A 19,200-nucleotide genomic window follows, 5' to 3' on the forward strand; every position below is an offset into this window, starting at 1 on the left:
ATTAAAGATCTTTTACTCGGCTTTCCTGCCTTTCTTCATTAACATGTGCAGGCAGAACCTTCTCTGACAAAGCTGCCAACAAGTTCTAAATTTGTTTTCTGTTGTTAAAAATCTGTCACAAAACAGGCAACTCACTTGTCACGGAACATAAAACAAGCATCACGCGGCACTAATTTTACCTCGCTGCTGACCTCTGCCACGTGTGTCTTAGAAATCTGTTGTGCTACTCTATTACACCTCTCCCCAAGGTGCATTATCCTCAAGGCCCTCATGGCAAGAATGTTTATTATTAAATAAAGGAATTGAGAAAAGCTAGAAATCTGTATCCCAGCCTCACTTTTTCATAATTTCATAAAGTAAGTAGCTAGAAAGTACAGAATGCAATTCATTTTTTTATAAAGCTTCTTGTTCAGTGGGGAGCTGACAGCAGCAGCCAAATTGACTGAGGGAAAATGAGTTACAAGAGATTGAGGCTGAGGAGTACAGACTTTGTGTTGAATGTCATAAAGGTTCTCTGCTTACAAAGTGGTTCTCTTGTGTTTTTCAGAGTAGGAATGAACAGTGTATGTTACAGACAAACACATGAGAATAGGGAAAAGTTTTGCATGAATACTTGGAGGAAAACAAAAGTCGTTAAGCACCTGGAGGCATTTACTGAAAAAGAAATACCAAAACAAAAAGGGCTTGATGGTTTGCTGGTAAATGAACAATATAGTCATTTCACTCCATTGGAAAAGCATCTGCAATAAAAGAAGTTTGCCTTTATTTAGAAAGGGTGAGAGAAGTTGCATGCAAGATAAACAGGGAACGTAGTGGGAGTGCAGAATGGGAGGGATATAGGGAGGGAGGGATGACCTGCTAACTAGTAGGAGAGACAAAGTCACCGAAGAAATCTCTTTTTCTCATCAGACTTGCTCACAGCCTTGCAGCCAGTGCCTGTCAGACTGAATGACACCTCAGCCCGTAAAGACAGCAAAGCCAGGGTGTGGTAGAGACCTGGGAATCTAAAGCTACCAGCGGTGCCCTGCAGCACGTGGGAGCTTGGAAGGGTGCTGTGAGAAACACAAGAGCGTGTTTCATTCAGCATGGGCTTTGGGCTGCTCTGGGCTCAGGGCATTGGGCTGGAGGGACCTGAGCTCCAGCACTGCCTGCCCATTCTCGGTCAGTAGCCTGTGGCTGGTTTTATGCCAGGGAGAGGACAGCTTTCCTGAGCTTGCGGATGTGGGGCACTGGGGCAGTGGCATTGCTGGCCTCTCTGTAGTGTTTCAAGCAGTATTTGCTTCAGCGTGCTGCCCACCAAGATCATTTGACGCCTCGCAGTACGGGAGAGTAATCAATAACTCCCTGTTAATCTTCTCCCCACCTCACTACACTTTTCCTCTGTCCCCTCTGTAGAATGGAACTTTCATACTGCTTGTCTATCTCAGACCAATCTGCTTCATTTTTTTACTTATTGCTGTGAACGAGGCTGTATTTTAGGCTATTAATTCCGGACAGCTTTGGTCTGAGAATTTCATACACATTAAAACAGCAGTAAGGGCTAGGTTGTGGGTTGGGTGTGCTCCTGTTACACAGGGCTTTCCTTGGGATGGGCTTAGTTATTTCAGCTTTTGGTTTTGAATCCACTAAATCAAATTTATTTTTTTTTTAAATGCCAAAGTTAGTGTTTGTTGTCACTGTCTTCAGTTTAGTGCCTTTGTATATATTTGTTGTGGTATGCACTTTAATTACAGCATGATCTCATGTTGTTTTTAAAAGACTGAATTCATTTCTTGTCTAGGGATGCGTCAGGGCTGTGCAGTGGGGGAGCCTGTGTATTTAGGGTCTGTTTATTTGTTGCAGAAGCAGGAAAATTCTAAAATGGGATTTGTGGGGAAGGTAATCTCATGAATGCTGTTCAGAGAGTTGGGTTGTATCTCTTCTTGCCAGTGGTTTTATTAATGGACTTGCCCAAACTTTTCCTGGGTGGTCGCTGGTGACACAGTCCCTGGTTTCTGGCTGACTCAGCTGAGACGTTCCCAAGTGCTGAGGACTCGCAGCTGCAGCAGAAGTCAATAGGATCCGCGCTTTGAACATGTTGTGCTGTGCAACGCTAATTACTGTGAAAAGCCACGTCGCAGTCATCTGCAGACTTCGAAGTCAAACTCCAGAATCTGAAGTATGTCCTCAGATCTTGAAACTGATCTTGGATTCCAAACCTTTGCTTTTTCATATCAAGCTTTATCACTGTTACTTAACCTTTACAATACTCTCTGCCTGGTGAGATTACTCTTGATTTATACAATTATATTTCTCTTAATGCTGGCTAGAATGTATCTGTATCAGAAAAGAGAAATATAATTGTATAAACCAAGAGTAATGCTGGCTAGAATGTATCTGTATCAGAAATGAGGACCTTTTGTTTTACATGCTGATGTAATTGCTCCAGACAGAGTAAAGAGGCTGATAATTCTCAAGGAAAAATGCTGCTTAGGCACCCGTTTCGGGTGAGATAATAACCACAGCTTCTCGTCTCCCTTCTGAGCAGAGTGAGATAGGATGGAAGCTCTTCTACAAGCATCTAGGTTTGGGTTAAGGTCAGTTCTGAGTCACTTGTTTGTGTTGGTTTAGTTCGTCATTCTCACGATCGATAGCCGAATCAGTGACTGATAATTTTGTAGGTGTGAGTAGTGCCTGATTTGTAATTTCTCCTCTCAGGAAAAACGCTAGAGCTTGAGCACTAAAGAAACATCTAATGCTCTTTTCTCGTGGTTCTGTCAAAATGAAAATGAAACTTGCTTTTTCTGCCAGAGAGTCACTTTGAAATTTAACGATCTACTTGTTCCACGTTTCATTAGTGCTTTTCTGACAAAATTGTTGTTTAGAGAAGTGCTGTCGTGAGAGTACCACTGCGATGGCAGCGTTGCAGACAGACCTGTTGGGAGAGGAGTTTGTTGCTTCAGTTGTTCTCTTGGGAAGAAATTACCTGTCCTTCAGAGTGTGTATTATAGGAGAGCTGGGACTTGAGTTAGGGATCTTGATTAAGCGTTTGCAATTTGAGGAGGGTGATCAACAGATTCTGGGCATTTAAATTACTGGTATGATCAAAATCATTTTTCAACTGATTAAAATAAAGTCAGAAAAGCTATCATTAAAAGATTGAGCACTAGTATTTATTTATTATATAAAACGAATTCTTTTCTATATAAATTATAAATTAACTGCACCATAACAGTTTAATGTGTATTAAAAATTGTCTTTGAAGTTCTCAGCTTCTTAAAGGCAAGAGGTCTTTTTTTCTTTTTTTCAAGGATCTAAGTATGTAGAAACTGCAAACTTTGGGGATAGGGAAATGATAGTTCTGCATTTAACATTGTTCTTCCTTCTGAAAGAAAATGGTAATAATTTTCCTATGCTTCCAGTAAATACTGTAGCTGAAGCCAGTTCAGTATTTTTTAACACAGTAATAAATGTTCCATAACTGTCTCTGGTGGTAAGTTCTCTGGCTGGGGAATCAGGTTGGCTCCTGCAATTGAATCATATAATAGGATTTTCATTCACTGCTGCAAATTGGCTCTGGACAGCTTCACATGTCAGATGTAGCTACTACTTTCTGGATCTTGCTAGGCAAACTGTGTCACTCACTCCTAGAATTTCACGTGAAAGAGAGGTTTCTACTGTCAGGCGAGAAATATGTAGGAAATCTTCTATTCTGTGAGGGCAAGACACAAAAATAACTAATTTAGAAAATATTTTAGATTGAGGGTCAACAGAGAAAGTATAAGTGTATGGGAAATGTTAAGAATAAAAGTGTTTCCTCTTCTGAGACAGATTAAAGAAAATAGGGAACTGTTTCACAGTTTTAGAAACAAACAGTAATGGCAGGGCTGTTTCTGCCGTAACATCAAGGCAAGATTAATTTCTTACATATTTGCTCCTATTTGTAAAATTAAATGTAACTAATGTCATCCATCGATGCATGAGGATGTTTTGATAAATCTAGATTTCATACACATGATAATTTTTATTTTGGCTGAATCATTTTTTGCATTCTCTCCCCTTTATAATTGTGAGATTTCTTTTTTAAAAAAAAAAGTTATGTGTAGGTGAATTTTACTCAGGCAAGCTGTTTAGGAGTTAGTCAGCTTACCAGGTTTATAGGTTTGGGGTTGTTGGCTTTTTGGTTTTGGGGGGAGTTTGTGTGTGTGCTTTATTTCCTAGAGACATCACTTCAGTCCAGCAGGAACATAAATTTAGCCTTATTAATAAAAAGTAATAGTATGAACAAAAAGGCGTATATCTCTTTAATACAAATGCCACTCAAAAGCTCCTGTTATGCTAAGATGAGGAGACTGTAATGTATAATGAGTGTATGATTCTATAGAAATCCTGAGAGCTGGTTATGAAAAAGTAGAAGGAATCCCAGAAAACAAAATAAGGAGCATAAAATCGTAACTTGGAAATAAAAAATACTAATCAGATTCTTTGCTGCATGAGATCCTAATTGTCTTTTGGCTTACATGTGTTCTGCTTAATTTGCTTAAAAAGACTGGGTAAAGAACAAAGGACTTGAGGAATGTCTATATTCAAATGACAGAATCTGTTTAGTTGACAAAATATTATAGGTGGCAGATCATCAACTACCAGAAAGCTATTTATTTTTTCTACTTATTTCTTATGTTTTAGCCTTTCATTGTCAGTATTTGTAAATTTGTACTAAAATTAGATGTTACAGAATATATGAAGCTCTTCACAGTAAGTTAGATTATAAACAATTGCTTTTTTTTTCCTTTCTGTCACTTTACTGCTTCCATTTCCATGAAGCTACAACTTGACAGATATAATGCAAACAAACTTGAAATCCTCAAGTCCCTGAGCTAGTTATTGCATCGTTAGAAAATTTAGAAAATTATCTGGGCTGGAAGTTTCTTGAAGTAATTGGAAGTCAGTAGAGGGTGGGTAGGACTGACTTACTATAGTAGTAAGGAAACAGCAATATTACTTATTAAGGAGTCAGTCCTTCTGGGACCTAATAGAACAAAAATTTACTCTCAGTAAAGCAAACATTCTGAGTCTGGTTTGTTAAAAACCATTCTTACTTGTTTACGTTTATGAAATGTAACCGTAGGCCAACTTCTGTTTTCCAGTAGGCACTGTAGAAACCACATTTCTGCCATGTATAGACCTTAAGCTTCAGATCAAACAAAAACAAACCCAAAAGAAAACCACCAAAAACAAATCAAAGAAAAACCCCACAACCAGAAGCGCTCAGCAGAGGTCTAAGGTTGGGTCAGCCTCAGAGCAGATGCTGCGCTGTTGAAGTGAATACAAGGAAATCGCCCTCTCTGTAGCACCCTGTGGGCTTGTCTCCTTGGAGCCTTCTGTACTGGAATCACTGGGCCTGAACTGGAATCACTAGGTCTGAACTGGAATCACTGGGTGTCACAGAAGTCCAGGAATGGGATCCATCTTTCTGCTGTGTTTGCTACACCACAGCATCTCGAAAACTCAAACGGACATGAACGCCTGGTTGAGTGAAGTATGCAGTTGGGCTGCATTTCTGCAGTAGGGAGTTGAAAATTGCAAAATATCACCAACCTAATGACTCTCTCCTTCCTAGACTTGTGTTCACAGCCACATGCCTCTATACAAGTAAAATTATATCTACAAACTCTGATTCCAAGTCCATGTGATCCCGTGAAGTCTACTGAGTTGGGAAATTATCTCTGTCTAATGGGGAGGCATTATTTTGTATTATACACCCCAAAAAGGTTCTGTTTAACTTTTAACACCCTCTCTGATTGCACCCACTGCTGATGGCTCACAGGTGAGCTCACCTGAATTCCCTGCTTTTGCATCTGGGCACGAGCCATAAGCAGTTCCTGCAGCTGGGGCGCTGCAGTGGGAGGGAGCTCAGACACAGCAGTGGGCTCCGTGGGTGCCTGAACCCTCACTCCGAGGGTGAAGCAAGGCTGGTGGGAGAAATAATGAGGAAAGGTGATGAGGAGGACCAAAAGCTCCACTGGAGGATCTGGAGTATCGCAGTGGTGGGTGGAGAAGCCTTGAGGTTTGGCAGTATGTTACTCTGTTCTGGCAGATTATGTTGAGAGAGACATTGGTGTCAAAACCTGTTTTGCAAAATACCACTCTGCAGATTGCCCTGATGTCTTCCTTGATGCAAAATGAACGAGCTACTGGATTCATATTGTGGGTACTATTGCAAATTCAGCATTTACTGGCAGATACCTGATCAGCTGCTCAACTACTGAGTTGTGTCAGCTCAAGCTAGATTTGCTGTGGTCCTATCAGAAGATCCGGTATCACTAGCACTACTTTTAGGGGAACACCGTGGAAGCACGGAACATATCAAAACATCTGGTTTCGTTCTGAGGGATGTCTTTTGGTGAGCAAAATTATCTATGTGGCTTCCCAAGTAGGTTTATATTGAAAAGTCCCTTCATTCTTCACAGAGTTTTGTCTGTTGAAGAGTTTTTGTCTGTTGAAGACGTGCCCCTAGGTGAATAGTTGAGAAGCAGTCCTTTGTAAAACTCTAGCAGCAGTCCGACAGCTAGACCCTGAAAATAAACACTGAGTATCAGAACATGAAGGGAAACTCTGTTTGTCACCTTGTGTTAATATAGGTGCACAGTTTACTGTCTCTCAGCTCTTCAATTCCTGAGGTAGACTCAATGAGAGGGATTTATAATACATGTTTTTAATTTTACTTGAAAGTAATTCAGGTACTGTGATGAAGGGCAGCATTATATGAGTCTTGGAGAACCATATTTGTTTAGGGTTTTTATAGTGGTTGTGGAGTGTTTGGCTGAGGGTAGAGATTTGAAAGCTTTAATAGCCTGTTAAAGCACAGATATTTTCAAGGCTGAATGTCCTGCCATCCAGAAGCACTTTGTTTTCCACCTGTCAGAGGACTGAGTAGCAAGAGACAGAGCCAAAAAAAAGCTGTTTGTGGAACACAGAGGTCCATAAATGCTTTCTGAAGCAGCAGGGCTGCAGTTTTTTTGCTTGCACTTTGCAGAGGTGTGCAGTGCTGCAGTGTAAAGGTCAATGACTGCGGCTTCTGCATTTGTCACCGTGGAATAAGCTGCAGGTTCTGACCGCGTAACTGCAGGGCAGGATTCCTTCCCTCCCAACAAGGGCCCCTGCTCTCCAGGGCTGTCTTTGGGTAAATAATTCAGTGCAGGCACCCCAATCTGTTGTGTGTCATAGGAAAAAAGCTCATATTTCAAATGAAACAGTGAGAAAGGGTCAGGACAGGGATCTGATCTAGCTTGTATAAAATAAGAAATAAAGCAGAATAAAATATGGGCTAGATCAGATAGTAAGACGACTGGATTTTAAGTAAGATTTATTATTATTAAATACTGAAAATACATCTGTAGACTTTTCTTCATCAGAGTCCAAAATGTACAGTAAGATATGTAAAATCCAAAATATGAGATAAATTGAAGATAATGGTCCAAGCAGCTTTTATAATCCACTTATTCTCCTTCCTTAGCAAGGAGGAACAGTCTCTTGATTGTTATGTGCTCTGGAAGTTTCCTCCTTCCTAATACTAATGGTTCTCTCCAGCTCTGGGCTTTGTCGCTGTGGGGGATGCACACGCTGCTTATTTTGCCTTACCCAGCTCCCTGCAAATCCCTGCTCCTAGGGCAGGGGAGAAGCAAGGGGTTTGCCCTTCACGTTTTGTGCATCCTGCCCAACACGGGTGTGCCGCATCCCCTGGGCACACCAACGCAACCCCACTCTTGCTCTCTCTCGACTTGCTTTCGGTTGTTGGCTGCCGGAGTGATGCGAGCCTGAAAGAGCCCTGGCGCTGGGAAGCGGGGTGATGGGATCCAGGGAGATCTCTGTCTCCTTCGCTCCTTTTCTCTCTCTCCCAGTGAGGAAGTTCATGACTGCCCAGTGCAGAGAGAGGCTTCTGACACGTCTCAGGCAAGAGCTGCGTGGCGCTGTTAATAGAGCATGGCTGTCTCGTTTGTAGGCTCCATTCATCTGACAGCCAAGAATTATCGGTACTGATGCCTCGCCCTCTCTCTCTCTTTTTCTCCGAGCTAGTGATTTGTCTATGTTATGGGTAGGTAAGCTTGACAAAACATTACACATTAGCAGCCGAGACGGTGTTTGAAATGGGAAAATTGCTAGCAAACTGCTCCATTAGAGACCTAAATAACAAATTCTTTCTTTCCCTCAATGAAAGAGAGATAGTTAAAGCCCAAATTAATACGTCTGTCTCCCCCACTCTGCAGGGGAATCATTCTTCAAGACAAACGGCTTCGTCACTCCTGGGAATGTGAGCTGGCTCTGTGGAGGCTGCATTAGGCAGAGTTTATTATCCTTTGTGTTTTGCCATCCTGGCCATGAGCAGTACAGGCGCCAGATGATGAGGGGCACCTCGGTGAACTTGGAGATGGATTAGCATGGGAATTTGAGTGCTTATTCTTTATTCTAGGACAGTTCACATTTAACTGCACGGTTTTCCCCCTGTTTGTTCTTCTTTTTTTTTTTTCCTCTGATATATTTACTTTTTGCTCTCATTTCTACAAAGTCATTTAAAGAGAGCAGGAAGGAGGAGGACTTCATTCTGTCTAACATACCGTTATTGCAAGAAAAATGCCTCCGAATCCACCGGGCCCTCATACTTCCCAATCTCTGATAATACATTAGAGAAGAAAATGGAAATTGTTCTTGTCTTTTGATGCCGTTGTCAAAGACTCTGAAATAAAGCTCCGAGAGGCAGACAGAGCATGGCTGCGTGTCAGAAGGGGAAAGATCTGCTTCGATTCATCCGAGCGATGCGGCTGGCAGCGGGCGACATGGCCCAGTGAAATGGGTAACTGAAAGGAGGAACAAAAGCCCCTGAGAGGTTTGAACATGGCCAATTTATTTTATCAGTTTGGTGAATTCTACTTGTGGAGTCTTTTAAATAGATCTTATTATGAAGTACTGGAGGAAGATAGCAGAAAATTTAATTGAGTTGTAAGAAATCTGGAATGGGGGGGGATGGTAGTTCCGATGATCAAAATGTAGCCTTTTAAGACTGTGTCTCTTGTACAGAGTTCTCAAATGTGTTGTAAAATTATTTTATAGTGTGTTCTGGCAATACGCAAAAAATATTATCTCACTGGTGTTGCTTTGCATTAGCACAGGCGGTTTTATAGTGTATGAGAAATACTGTTTTCCAGAGGTCATGTTCTAGGTAAAGTAGGTAATTTTGTCTGAAATAAAATGCTTCTGGCAAAGCTTGGTGCTTCCTAGAGATGTTTAATCCTGTACTCTCCTTCACCTGTCATGTGTAAACTCAGATGAGGTGAAAGAACAAAGTGTTAATACAAGTAATGTTTCCTACTGTTCTAGTTGTGTAACTGCATTGTCTTTTTCAGCCTAGAGCTGCCAATCTAGGAAATGCATTTCTGAAAAAATAACTGGAAACCAGATTAGTACTTCAACTTTTAAAATATTTCCTTATTTAATGCTCCAGTATCAGCTGCGTTTTGTGCCCAAGTTGGAATCCACCTGCAAGCACACTCTGATGAGAGCACGTGAAGCTCACTGCTTCTCTGGTAGCTTCTGCAAAATAAAGTGCGCAAAGCATAATGTGTTACGTGTAGACTTTAGACATTGATTGACAAAGAACTTCATACAATAAAAAAATGTAAGGTGCTAAGGTGAAAATATGGGAGCCGATGACAACAGTCCTGTCCATCTATTTCTGTACTGGCCATCTGCTGCAAATTTTATAGAAATGATGAAGAATTCAGTACTGCCTCAGAAAGTAGCTCTCTGAAACAACGCTTTTTCTGTATTCCTCTCCACCTTTTTAGAAATTTCATTTGTTCTTATTACTTGGGATCAGTGTTTATTCCAAATTTGATTTTCCCTTTTGGGGAAAAATTTCCGTGGAATTTTAAGTGATTATGAAAAGAGACCTTTTCTCCCCATCACTGTGCTCGAGTTTCCCTATAAGGACAGCTGTGCGGCAGCATGTGGGAACCCTCAGTCACCATCCGTAAGGCAAAGGGAATTGGACAGGCTTTGCCACCCCCCTCTTTTGTTCCTAGAAGCTCTGCGTAGAAATACTTGGGAGGAGCCAAACACCAAGCTGGCAAGCTGGGAAAAAAGCTTTTACGGGCAGAGTACGTGTGCTGCTCATTGTGGTGACAAACACCCAACAATAGCAGCAGCGTGCTGGAGCTGACTGCGATTTGCCTTTCGCTCTGGCCTCGCCAGAAATGAAGCACGGTTATATTTAGACCAACTGGAAGGGAAATCTCAGGCGCTAATTCAGATCACAGAGCAAGGCAGGGAATTAAGTCCGGTCACAACTTTCCAAGTAGGCTGCTACGGAAGGAAAACGGTGCAAGAGAGTGACTGTACAAGTTGTGCAAGTATCAAAGTGTTCATAACTTCAATAGCTTCTTGGAGTATGGCAAAATTTCTCATTTATCAAGGGGACTTTTTTTTTATTTGTCTATCAAAAGCACAGATCAGCAGAAGGGTATTCCGTGAGATAGAGGGCTGATGGATCTTACACATTTTTTTCTACTTGTCCTTTAAAAGCCATGATTTACTTCTTCCTGCATCTCATTTTGTCTCCATTCCTGGTTTTAAAACTTTTTCTCCCCTCTGTGTTGCTGCAGCAACTCAAAATTACTAGAGTGATTCATTCCATCATTCCAGCATGTTTTTGTATTTCAATTCTAAACCTTTTCCAACCACAGATTTTTGCTTTTGAAACTGTTTCTTGTAATGACATTTTTGAAAAAAGACACGTTTGAATAATAAGTAAGAGCTAGGTAAAATCAAATTTTGCTTTCAGTTCCAACTCTGTACAATTTTAGATGCTGTGGTCATTTGGATTTCTTGTGTGGGGAGACGCTTTTACGTTTCTAACTGAGGTGATTATTTAGGGTTCATCTGAGGAGAAGACAGTTCTTTTAAGAAGAATTTGAGGAACTTGCTGACAAAGCCATTAAATTTTTTCTGGGAAGAAATCTTAGTGGTTATTGGATGTGGTATCTCAAAGCTGCTTACTTTTTATGATAATGGCACATGCATTTGTGGTACTACACTTCTTTCAAAACAAATCTCAGAAATGTGGGTATTCTGGGCTGTATTTTAGAGCACGTTCAGTATTTGGTAGTTAAAATAGGAAAATACAGTTCTTTTTTGTTCTGCTTTACTGCAGACTTTTCTCCCTTAAAAATACGGATTAATATTCTGGTGAATTCCACTTTGGTTTTCAGCGTGTTCCCACAGATTGTTGCTCCTGACTCACTCTGACAGTATTATTAATCTACTTATCAAGATGTCACAACAGAGCTTTTAGTTTAGGTAGCTACGTTCTGTTTACAACAGCTAGTCAGGGAAAACATCTGTATTTTCTACCTTAATGTTGATTTACTAACGCAATACACCTATTACTTTTTATTAATTCCATGAGCTGAAAGGTGCAATTTCTGTAGCTTGTGAATTTTTTCTATACAGCTTTAGTGTAACTGGTGAGATTACTTTATTTTCTCCATTTAATGGGTTCCGAAAGAAAAACCCATTTCACATAAAACCTCTCCAAGATTGTTTTATAGTTATACAAAAATTTGCTATCATGTTTAGTGTTATTCCTGTCCTCTAATTGAGTAGTTAACATGTATATTACTTTGTTTCTTTCAGACGTTTGGAACAAAACCTCATCAAAATCATTCCCCCTGGAGCTTTTACTCAGTACAAGAAGCTTAAGAGAATGTAAGTTGTAATAAGGCGAACATGCAAAAGCAATCATGAATCTTCTAGCTTCGACTTCAGTATCTTTGTTTTAGAAACATATTGGCAATTTGTATGTGGAAATCACTGGGGATTGCACAAATAATCTCTTCAAAGTGTAAGCAACAGTGGAATTTTGTTCAGGATGCCTAACAGTGCATGAAATCCTTAATAGTGCTTATTTTCACTTCCTATTATAAACAGTGTGAGCTGATTAGTTGTTACTCTGTTCAAACTTAAAGTCTGTTTCCTCAGAAAAGATTTTAAGCTCTATTTCTTTTTTTCATTCGTTCTTTTATCTGTTTGCGCCACTTAAATTTAGTCGACCCCAGTTATAGCAGGAGTGCGTGTTCTTGCAGAGTGGTTGGGATTTTTCTGTAAGTGCATTCAGTGCCCTGATGTTGAAATGGTTTTACTGTTTACAGGAAAACAAAGAAACCTATGGATGCTTTTCCTCTCTGTTTCTTAATCACCCAGACAATTTTTTTTATTTGTTATTAGCTCTTGTGTATTCTCTTTGTATTTTAAAATAAAATTCCTGATTTGTAGCAGCACTGCCACACAGATAACCTGGGCATTCCCCCTGGTCAGTCTTTTCATTTTTAAGTGATTCATTTTCATTTTTTTAGGTGAGAGATGTTGTGACAGTAGCACAGCGATACAGTCCATAATAAAACAAGTTACTCCTGCTTCAGCGTAGTCTCAAGATGCTGATGGGTGCCACTGGGCCAGGAACTCACACAAGTCAGTCAGGCTTTGTAGCTCAGTGCTGAGACTGTTAAAAAAGTGCCTTTGCAGTTTGTGGTTTCTGATGTGAACATACTTCCCAGAACTGCAGCTTGTTTTGCAGAAGATGCTAATACTTTTGGAAACTCAAATGAGGTTGCACTGTGCCTTTGGATTTAAGGATAAAACTACTGCGTTTGCCAGTCCAAGCTTACCGAGTTTCTAGAGCTGAAGAGCTGTAAATATGGATCTAAATATTTAACAGATCGAGTCATTAATCTCATAGAGTCTCTATTCTTCTGTCTCAATTCCAATATAGCTGTATGTATTTTTAAAGAAGTACTGTATTAGACAGCAAGATGGTAATTTCGATGAAAAATGATAGATCCCTTTTCCGTGACCTAACTTGTAACATTTTCATTATTCAAGTCACTACTTAGTTCTTTCTGAGGTATGACTAATTTTAGATTTTGGTAATGTTTTACTGTCCTTTCATTTTTCATGACTGGTAAACTCTAGTTTTGTGGGAGTTGACCAAAAAAATGTTCTTTAACTTGACTAACTGCCGAACCCAATGTGGCACTTAACTATGCAAAAGGATTAATGTTAGAATTTCAGAGCAGAATTCCATTAGCAAGTTGTGTTAACAGCTTTCTGGAGTATAATTGGCATACTCATTGAGATCTGAGCTCATAGTGAAATAATAAGTTATTGTGCCATATGATCTGTGTCAAAGCTTAGTTAACATGACAGCATTTTGTGGAAAAATATGGGATAGATAGACTGCAGAATGTCCCATAAGAAACATGGTGGTTTTGCCATTTGGTTGTTGACCCTGTCTCCTTATAAAAGTTTTTTCTCGCTGGACAGTGAGGCTCTAAATTGAGCAGTACTGTTGTTACGTAAGGTTTAACTGAGGACAGTTGTTTCACTATTTGAAGAGATTATTTACATAATCTTTTCAGTGTGCAAGTTTCCCAGTATTGTTAACACAAAGCAAAATCTTCTGGTCGAAAGACTACCTCTTAAAATAAAAGAATTCTACCTCTTAAAATAAAAGAATTATCCATGCTTTTCCTTACAGAGGAAGAATATGTTTGATGTCACTGAGTCATCAGCCTCTCTTAATTTCTGCCACTTTGGTAATGTTTTACCAAATATTAATGATTTCAATGAGAAGTGCAAGAGCATGAAGATTATTCATTTAATTAATTGATGTCTTACCCAGAGTACAATTGAAGAACAAGATAATTGTTGTTGTTATTATTATTGTCATTATAATTAATAATATTTTATATAATTCAGAGGATAGCACTGGCATAACATTATGAATTGTATTGTATTTTTCTCCTTCTGTTGGCTGAATATGCAAGAATATTAGGGATAATAGATTGCTCACGTGCAGCCCTCTCAGTATTTTGTTTCCTGAGTATTTATTGAAAGATAATGCAATTTTCTTTTCTTAAATGGTTGGATAACTGACATGAATTCTTAGGTTAGAGCCAGTTGTCCAAGATAATCTTTATATGACTTGATATTAATAGGTCAAGATGAGAACAGAAAATGTATGTATATTAATTCAAGTGTTATGTTTCATCTAGCTGAAGTCTGCTGTTTAGAATGTCTCTTCAATAGCTTCCAGGATGGGAGAGTTATTTTGGTGATGGGATTTTAGCAAAGGAGATGAATTCTTTTGTGTCTTGGACTTCATCATAATTGTCTACATCTTCTCATACAATTAATTACATGAAGCTAAATGTCTCTGTCTCAGAAGGAAGATTTGGCACCTGTAAGATTCAAATATGCAGTCAAATTATATAATCTGAGATGATGGTCTCCTGATTTGGGGGTGAATGTAACAGGTCCAGGACAGTTATTAAACCACTTCAGAAGAGGTTTGAAGAGCCTGAAGGAGATGGATCCCGTCTCCAGAGGTAGAAGTTATTGTCATTATTGCATGAAGTATCCAGGCCCAGACATGCCATTTTGAATTCATTTACGTTGCAGTTGGGCTGGTACTACAGTTCTGTAACTTGTAACCTATGAATTCCAAAGTTTATGACATTACTTCCTGTTTTGTCTTTGCTTTTCTGAGGCTTTTAACTAACTTGTAGCACAAGCTTAAGAGCCAGGTACCCAGAGCCACTTTGAAAGATGTGGTTGTACCGCAATAGCTCTGGTGCTCATAGTGGCATTTCGTGTTGTCATATTAATTTTATTAGCAGAAAACACACTGAGATTTCACAGCCTTCCCAGTAGCTCTCTGGCCAAAACTAAACCATATATGACACGGATTTTTGCCGAGGACTCTTGTCAGATGAGAACAGTCCATTTTACACGCTAGAGATAATCAAGTAATCTGTTTCTAATAATGTTAGTTGACAAAGAGAATATTCATCCAACGCTATTAATAGTTTTGCATTTGGCTGTGTCTAAAAATAAATCTGTTTTATTTCAAAACCTTTTACAGTAAATACGTTTAAGCCATACGGTCGTATGTTACACAGTGACTCACAGGGTATCCTTGCTCCGTGGGTGTAAAGTCAAAAAAAATTTCTGTCTCTAACCGGTAACTGAGCATGGTCACCCTCCAAGGTGTGTCCAGCAACCTTTTGGGGGAAGATCTCTATAATTCTATGCTGTCAGAGGTGCAGGCAGACATGTATGAGGTCACTGATGTATTTCCTGCCTCAGCAGAATCCTTGGAAGTTTATTCCATTTCCAGCTGAAGAGCCACATTTCCCCTGAGCGATTCAGAGATACCCTAAACTATGAAAATGAGCCTGATGTGATCTAACCTGACTTAGCTGTGCAGGTTAGAAAAACTCCTATCTCTTTGCCTTATAAATCAAGCACAGAATAAGGTGATCTTACCAAAGCAGACCAAAGGAAGGGAACAAAAGTACAAGGACATAATTGAATCCATTTGCCTCAGTCAAGTTAGAAAGAGATGGAGCCTCCTTATCCAACAGCAGTGGAGCTTGGGCTCTAATGGAAAGGAAATAATGTGTCTAATTATCTTCTAATGCTGATTGTAATGCATCTGCATGAAGTGAATGAGTGTCATCACCCAGCATGGCATTTATGCACGTTCAGGCACCATTAGTTATACGCTCATTAGATCCGGACCTGGGGAGAGAGAAAGGATGGAAATTTTGAGATATAGCAAACCAATAAAACAGTGCTGAAACACTTGTTTCAGAAAAGTAGATGCCACTTTTGAGATGCTTGTCATTGTTCAGCAAACTTGTGATTTCATGTCATTGCAATAGAATTTAATACGTTCCTCGGTAAATAGATAGCACAGATTCACGTCAGACTTTTGCTAACATAAGAATTAATAGGTAAAAAGCAGCAACTGCTACCAGGTGCTCTGAACAAGTTTAACAAGAACCTGTATAAAAATAAATATTCCTACTTTTACTGTCACAAATTTGGCTGCTGTGGGTTGAGATGAAGAGTCAGAAACCTTCACTGAATGTTGTCCTTTTAGGCAGGATGTTGTCACAGAAAACATCAGTAGCTTGCAGAGTAGTTGTTTCATGAGCCCTGTAAGAGAAGCAAGCCCTATAAAAGAACCAAAGAAAATACCACTTTATGTTGCTAGATTTGAAAACCGTTAGAGAACTTTGTTAAAATTTTAAGCAACAGAATTTGTAGCTCAAAACATATATAGAATAGAAAACCTTGTTACTTTCTGATTCCTAAGTTCTTGTTCAAGTGATGTTTATTTAGAGTCTGACTGTGCTCCTTAGCACGTGCCCCAATGGCAATAACGGTGAAGATGTACATGAAATATGGTATTATTCCAGCTTCAGCTATCAGTAAAAAGATTTAATGCTGCTGATACCAACTGTCAGTGAATGCAACATGGTGGCTGATGATGCCTCAAGCTTAGCACGTGGTTAACCTGATGGACAGAAAATCTGGATTGCAGTGACAGCCAGTGGTAGGGCACCTGGTTCTGAGCATCTGGGTCCCAAGCGTGGTAAATTTGGCTCCATGTATAAAGAAACTGGGGCATAGTCTGTATTTATCTGTGTGTACTTGGTTGCTGATGAATAAAATTGAAGGGTTCCCAATCAGGAACTCGCTTTCTCTTGAAAACGTCAGCAGGCAGTAACTGAGTTCCACGCCCATCACAGCTGAAAGGGTGGACTCTTGCTGGGGCTCCCTGACAGGGTCTGCAGCACACTGGGTGTTTCCTGCCGTGCTGTCGGCTTCAAAGGCCCACAGTTTCTGTTCAGATGCTCAAAGGTTTTCCCTAGAATCTGAAAACTCTAAGCAGACCTGCCAGTGCTGTTCCCTTTCTCGTTGGTGTTTAACAGAGATGGCGTAGGAAGAAGATTACTGATATTGATTCATGTATGTTGAGACTAACCCTTAGTGGAATTTCCTAAGGTTTGGATGGGAGTTTTGTTTGACTGTAAGACGTGTTTCTGGTATTTATGAGCATGTTTGTCTCTACATCTCACCACAAGTTTCTTCTCTGAGACGAGTACAGTCCTGCTGCCTCAGAAGCCGTTGCCTTGGTGCCCATACACCACTGACACTGTTAATCCAGTCCCCCTGCCTGTCTCAATGCATGTCCTCCCAGCACTGCCCAGCTACCTTAGAACCTCTCCTCACCTTATCTACCATTTCGCTTATAATGAAAATATGATCTTATAGAATCGTTAAGGTTGGAAAAGACCTCTAAGATAATTAAGTCCAACCATCAAGCCAATACTACTGTGACTACCAAGTAGTATCCCAAAGTGCTGCAACTACAGGTTTTTTGAACACCTCCAGGGACGGCGACTCCCCCACTTCCCTGGGCAGCCTGTTCCAATGCTACACACTCTTCTGTACTGTTACAAATTTAGCTTTCCATGCATGCATTTACCCATTCAGACAACCTTTACACTTTGTCACGGGCTGCTCCTCATGCCTGAGGGCCACCCCACAGAGTCACTCTCCATTAAGAGTTCTTAAGATGGTTTTTATGAAGCTTTTTTATTCTGTGGAGTATCTCACCGTTCTCTTCCTAAAACTCTTTGTTTTGGTATCAATAAAACAAAGACCTTGTAACAGAGGTGCTGCCAATTTATTAATGCTGTGGCCTGTTGTACTGACAGATATTTTCTGATCGTTCCTGGAATCTGCTTGTCTGTGTCCTTAAATAGCTCATAATTTCTCTGAGGTAACATTATCTTTTAGTTGTGTTTTTATATCAAGTACATTCTTCAGAAAAATTACAGCCAAAATATTTTCATCAGAATCCTGTTTGCAAATGGTTTTTAAATCCTCCTTTCTCTTTACAGAGACATCAGCAAGAATCAAATATCTGACATTGCGCCCGATGCGTTCAAAGGCTTGAAATCTCTCATTTCATTGTAAGTAGAAAATAGAACTGAATAGGCATTTGGGGAGAGCTTGCATGTAAGAGGAATAAAAATGATAATGTGCTGTCTGGGAGTTCTTAAGTTTCTGTGTGCGACTGGCAGCTTGTGCGAAGCATCTGATCTTTGTAAATGAAAAACCAATCATGAAGGTTAGGAGGAACTGTTGACACATCGCGAGTAAGTTCTTTTACACATGAAGACCCCCAAGTTCACTTCTTCAGATCAGTGCATTAGTTGCTTTCCTCTACGTGTGTCCTCACAGGCTAATCCGTGCCCCCCAGGTCAGCATGGCACACAAAAACATTTTTGTACATCAGACACTCTTTGCTGGTGTTAATCAGGGAGGAGTTTAGGGCAAGTACTTGCATACTGAATTTTTCTTCTGTGTTAAAGAACTGAGGTTGCATTCTCTTGTGCTTTTTGTGGTTTTTTTTTGTGGAGGCTTTTTTTTTTTTTGTACTAGTTAAGGAAGAACTTAAGCTCTTTAGAAAATGTTTGTATTTCTTAGCTGTAATAATTACTTTACTGAGCTGGAAGGGGACTAAAATGTGATTTCATACAGAAGATAAAAGAAAGGTAGGATCACTTGACAACCGTTTGTTTCCCTTTATAGAACCCAGAAACTGTTTTAGCACCAAGTTGAATTTAAATGCTGTTATATTTCAACCTAGCTACCCACAGCACTATTAAAACAGTAGAGCTTTTAATGGGTAAAAGGAACAGTACAAGGTCAGAAGCTGCTTATGGAGGATGAACTAGAATAAAGGGTTAGAAAGAGCCCCAGGTTGAAAGAAGGTGAGCTCAACTGACATGATATTTACCTGCATTAATTTTAAAGACAGTTTTAAAACATTTAGCTCCTTATTATTCATACAACACAGTTTGATTTTTAAGAGTGTAGTTTATTTCTAAAAGCTGCCATAATTTTATTCTCTGAATACTGCATAGTTCCAAGAACCTATATAACTTGTTTACTAGTGCTAATATTAGAAGATTATTGAGTCCTAAACTTATATGTTGAAGTAAACTTCTGAGCCAGAATATAGCAGGATGGGCCTTTTTTTGTGCCCTGAATCCAACTGGGAGAATTCCAGAAATAAATACTAAGTATTGCTAGCCTTTGTTGCATAGTTGAGGCAGTGTTATTCAACAAGCTGCAGAAATCATCAAATCCGTCAGTGCTGTCTGGAAATGATTCAGTAAGAGAGTGACATTTACTGAACACTACAGTTTTGGCTTAGTATGAAACTACTGCTGAAGCTCCGATGCTGCAGCTTTCTCGTTTTGGCAAACCTTCTGGCTAGAAGCAAGCTGGACAGGCAAGACATTCCTG

The 19,200-nt window shown here is 39.8% G+C and overlaps 1 protein-coding gene across 1 annotated transcript in view; it reads left to right on the plus strand.

Moving 5' to 3' along the window:
• Positions 1-19,200, plus strand: part of LOC104273786 (slit homolog 3 protein-like) — a 137,425-nt gene that overhangs the window by 42,216 nt on the left and 76,009 nt on the right. The window contains exons 5-6 of the mRNA XM_009869217.1: positions 11,668-11,739; positions 17,787-17,858. Coding sequence (XP_009867519.1) covers positions 11,668-11,739; positions 17,787-17,858 — 144 coding nt within the window. The remainder of the gene's footprint in view (positions 1-11,667; positions 11,740-17,786; positions 17,859-19,200) is intronic.

The sequence above is a fragment of the Apaloderma vittatum genome, unplaced genomic scaffold, assembly GCF_000703405.1.
Source record: "Apaloderma vittatum isolate BGI_N311 unplaced genomic scaffold, ASM70340v1 scaffold13285, whole genome shotgun sequence".
NCBI classification, from domain to species: domain Eukaryota; kingdom Metazoa; phylum Chordata; class Aves; order Trogoniformes; family Trogonidae; genus Apaloderma; species Apaloderma vittatum.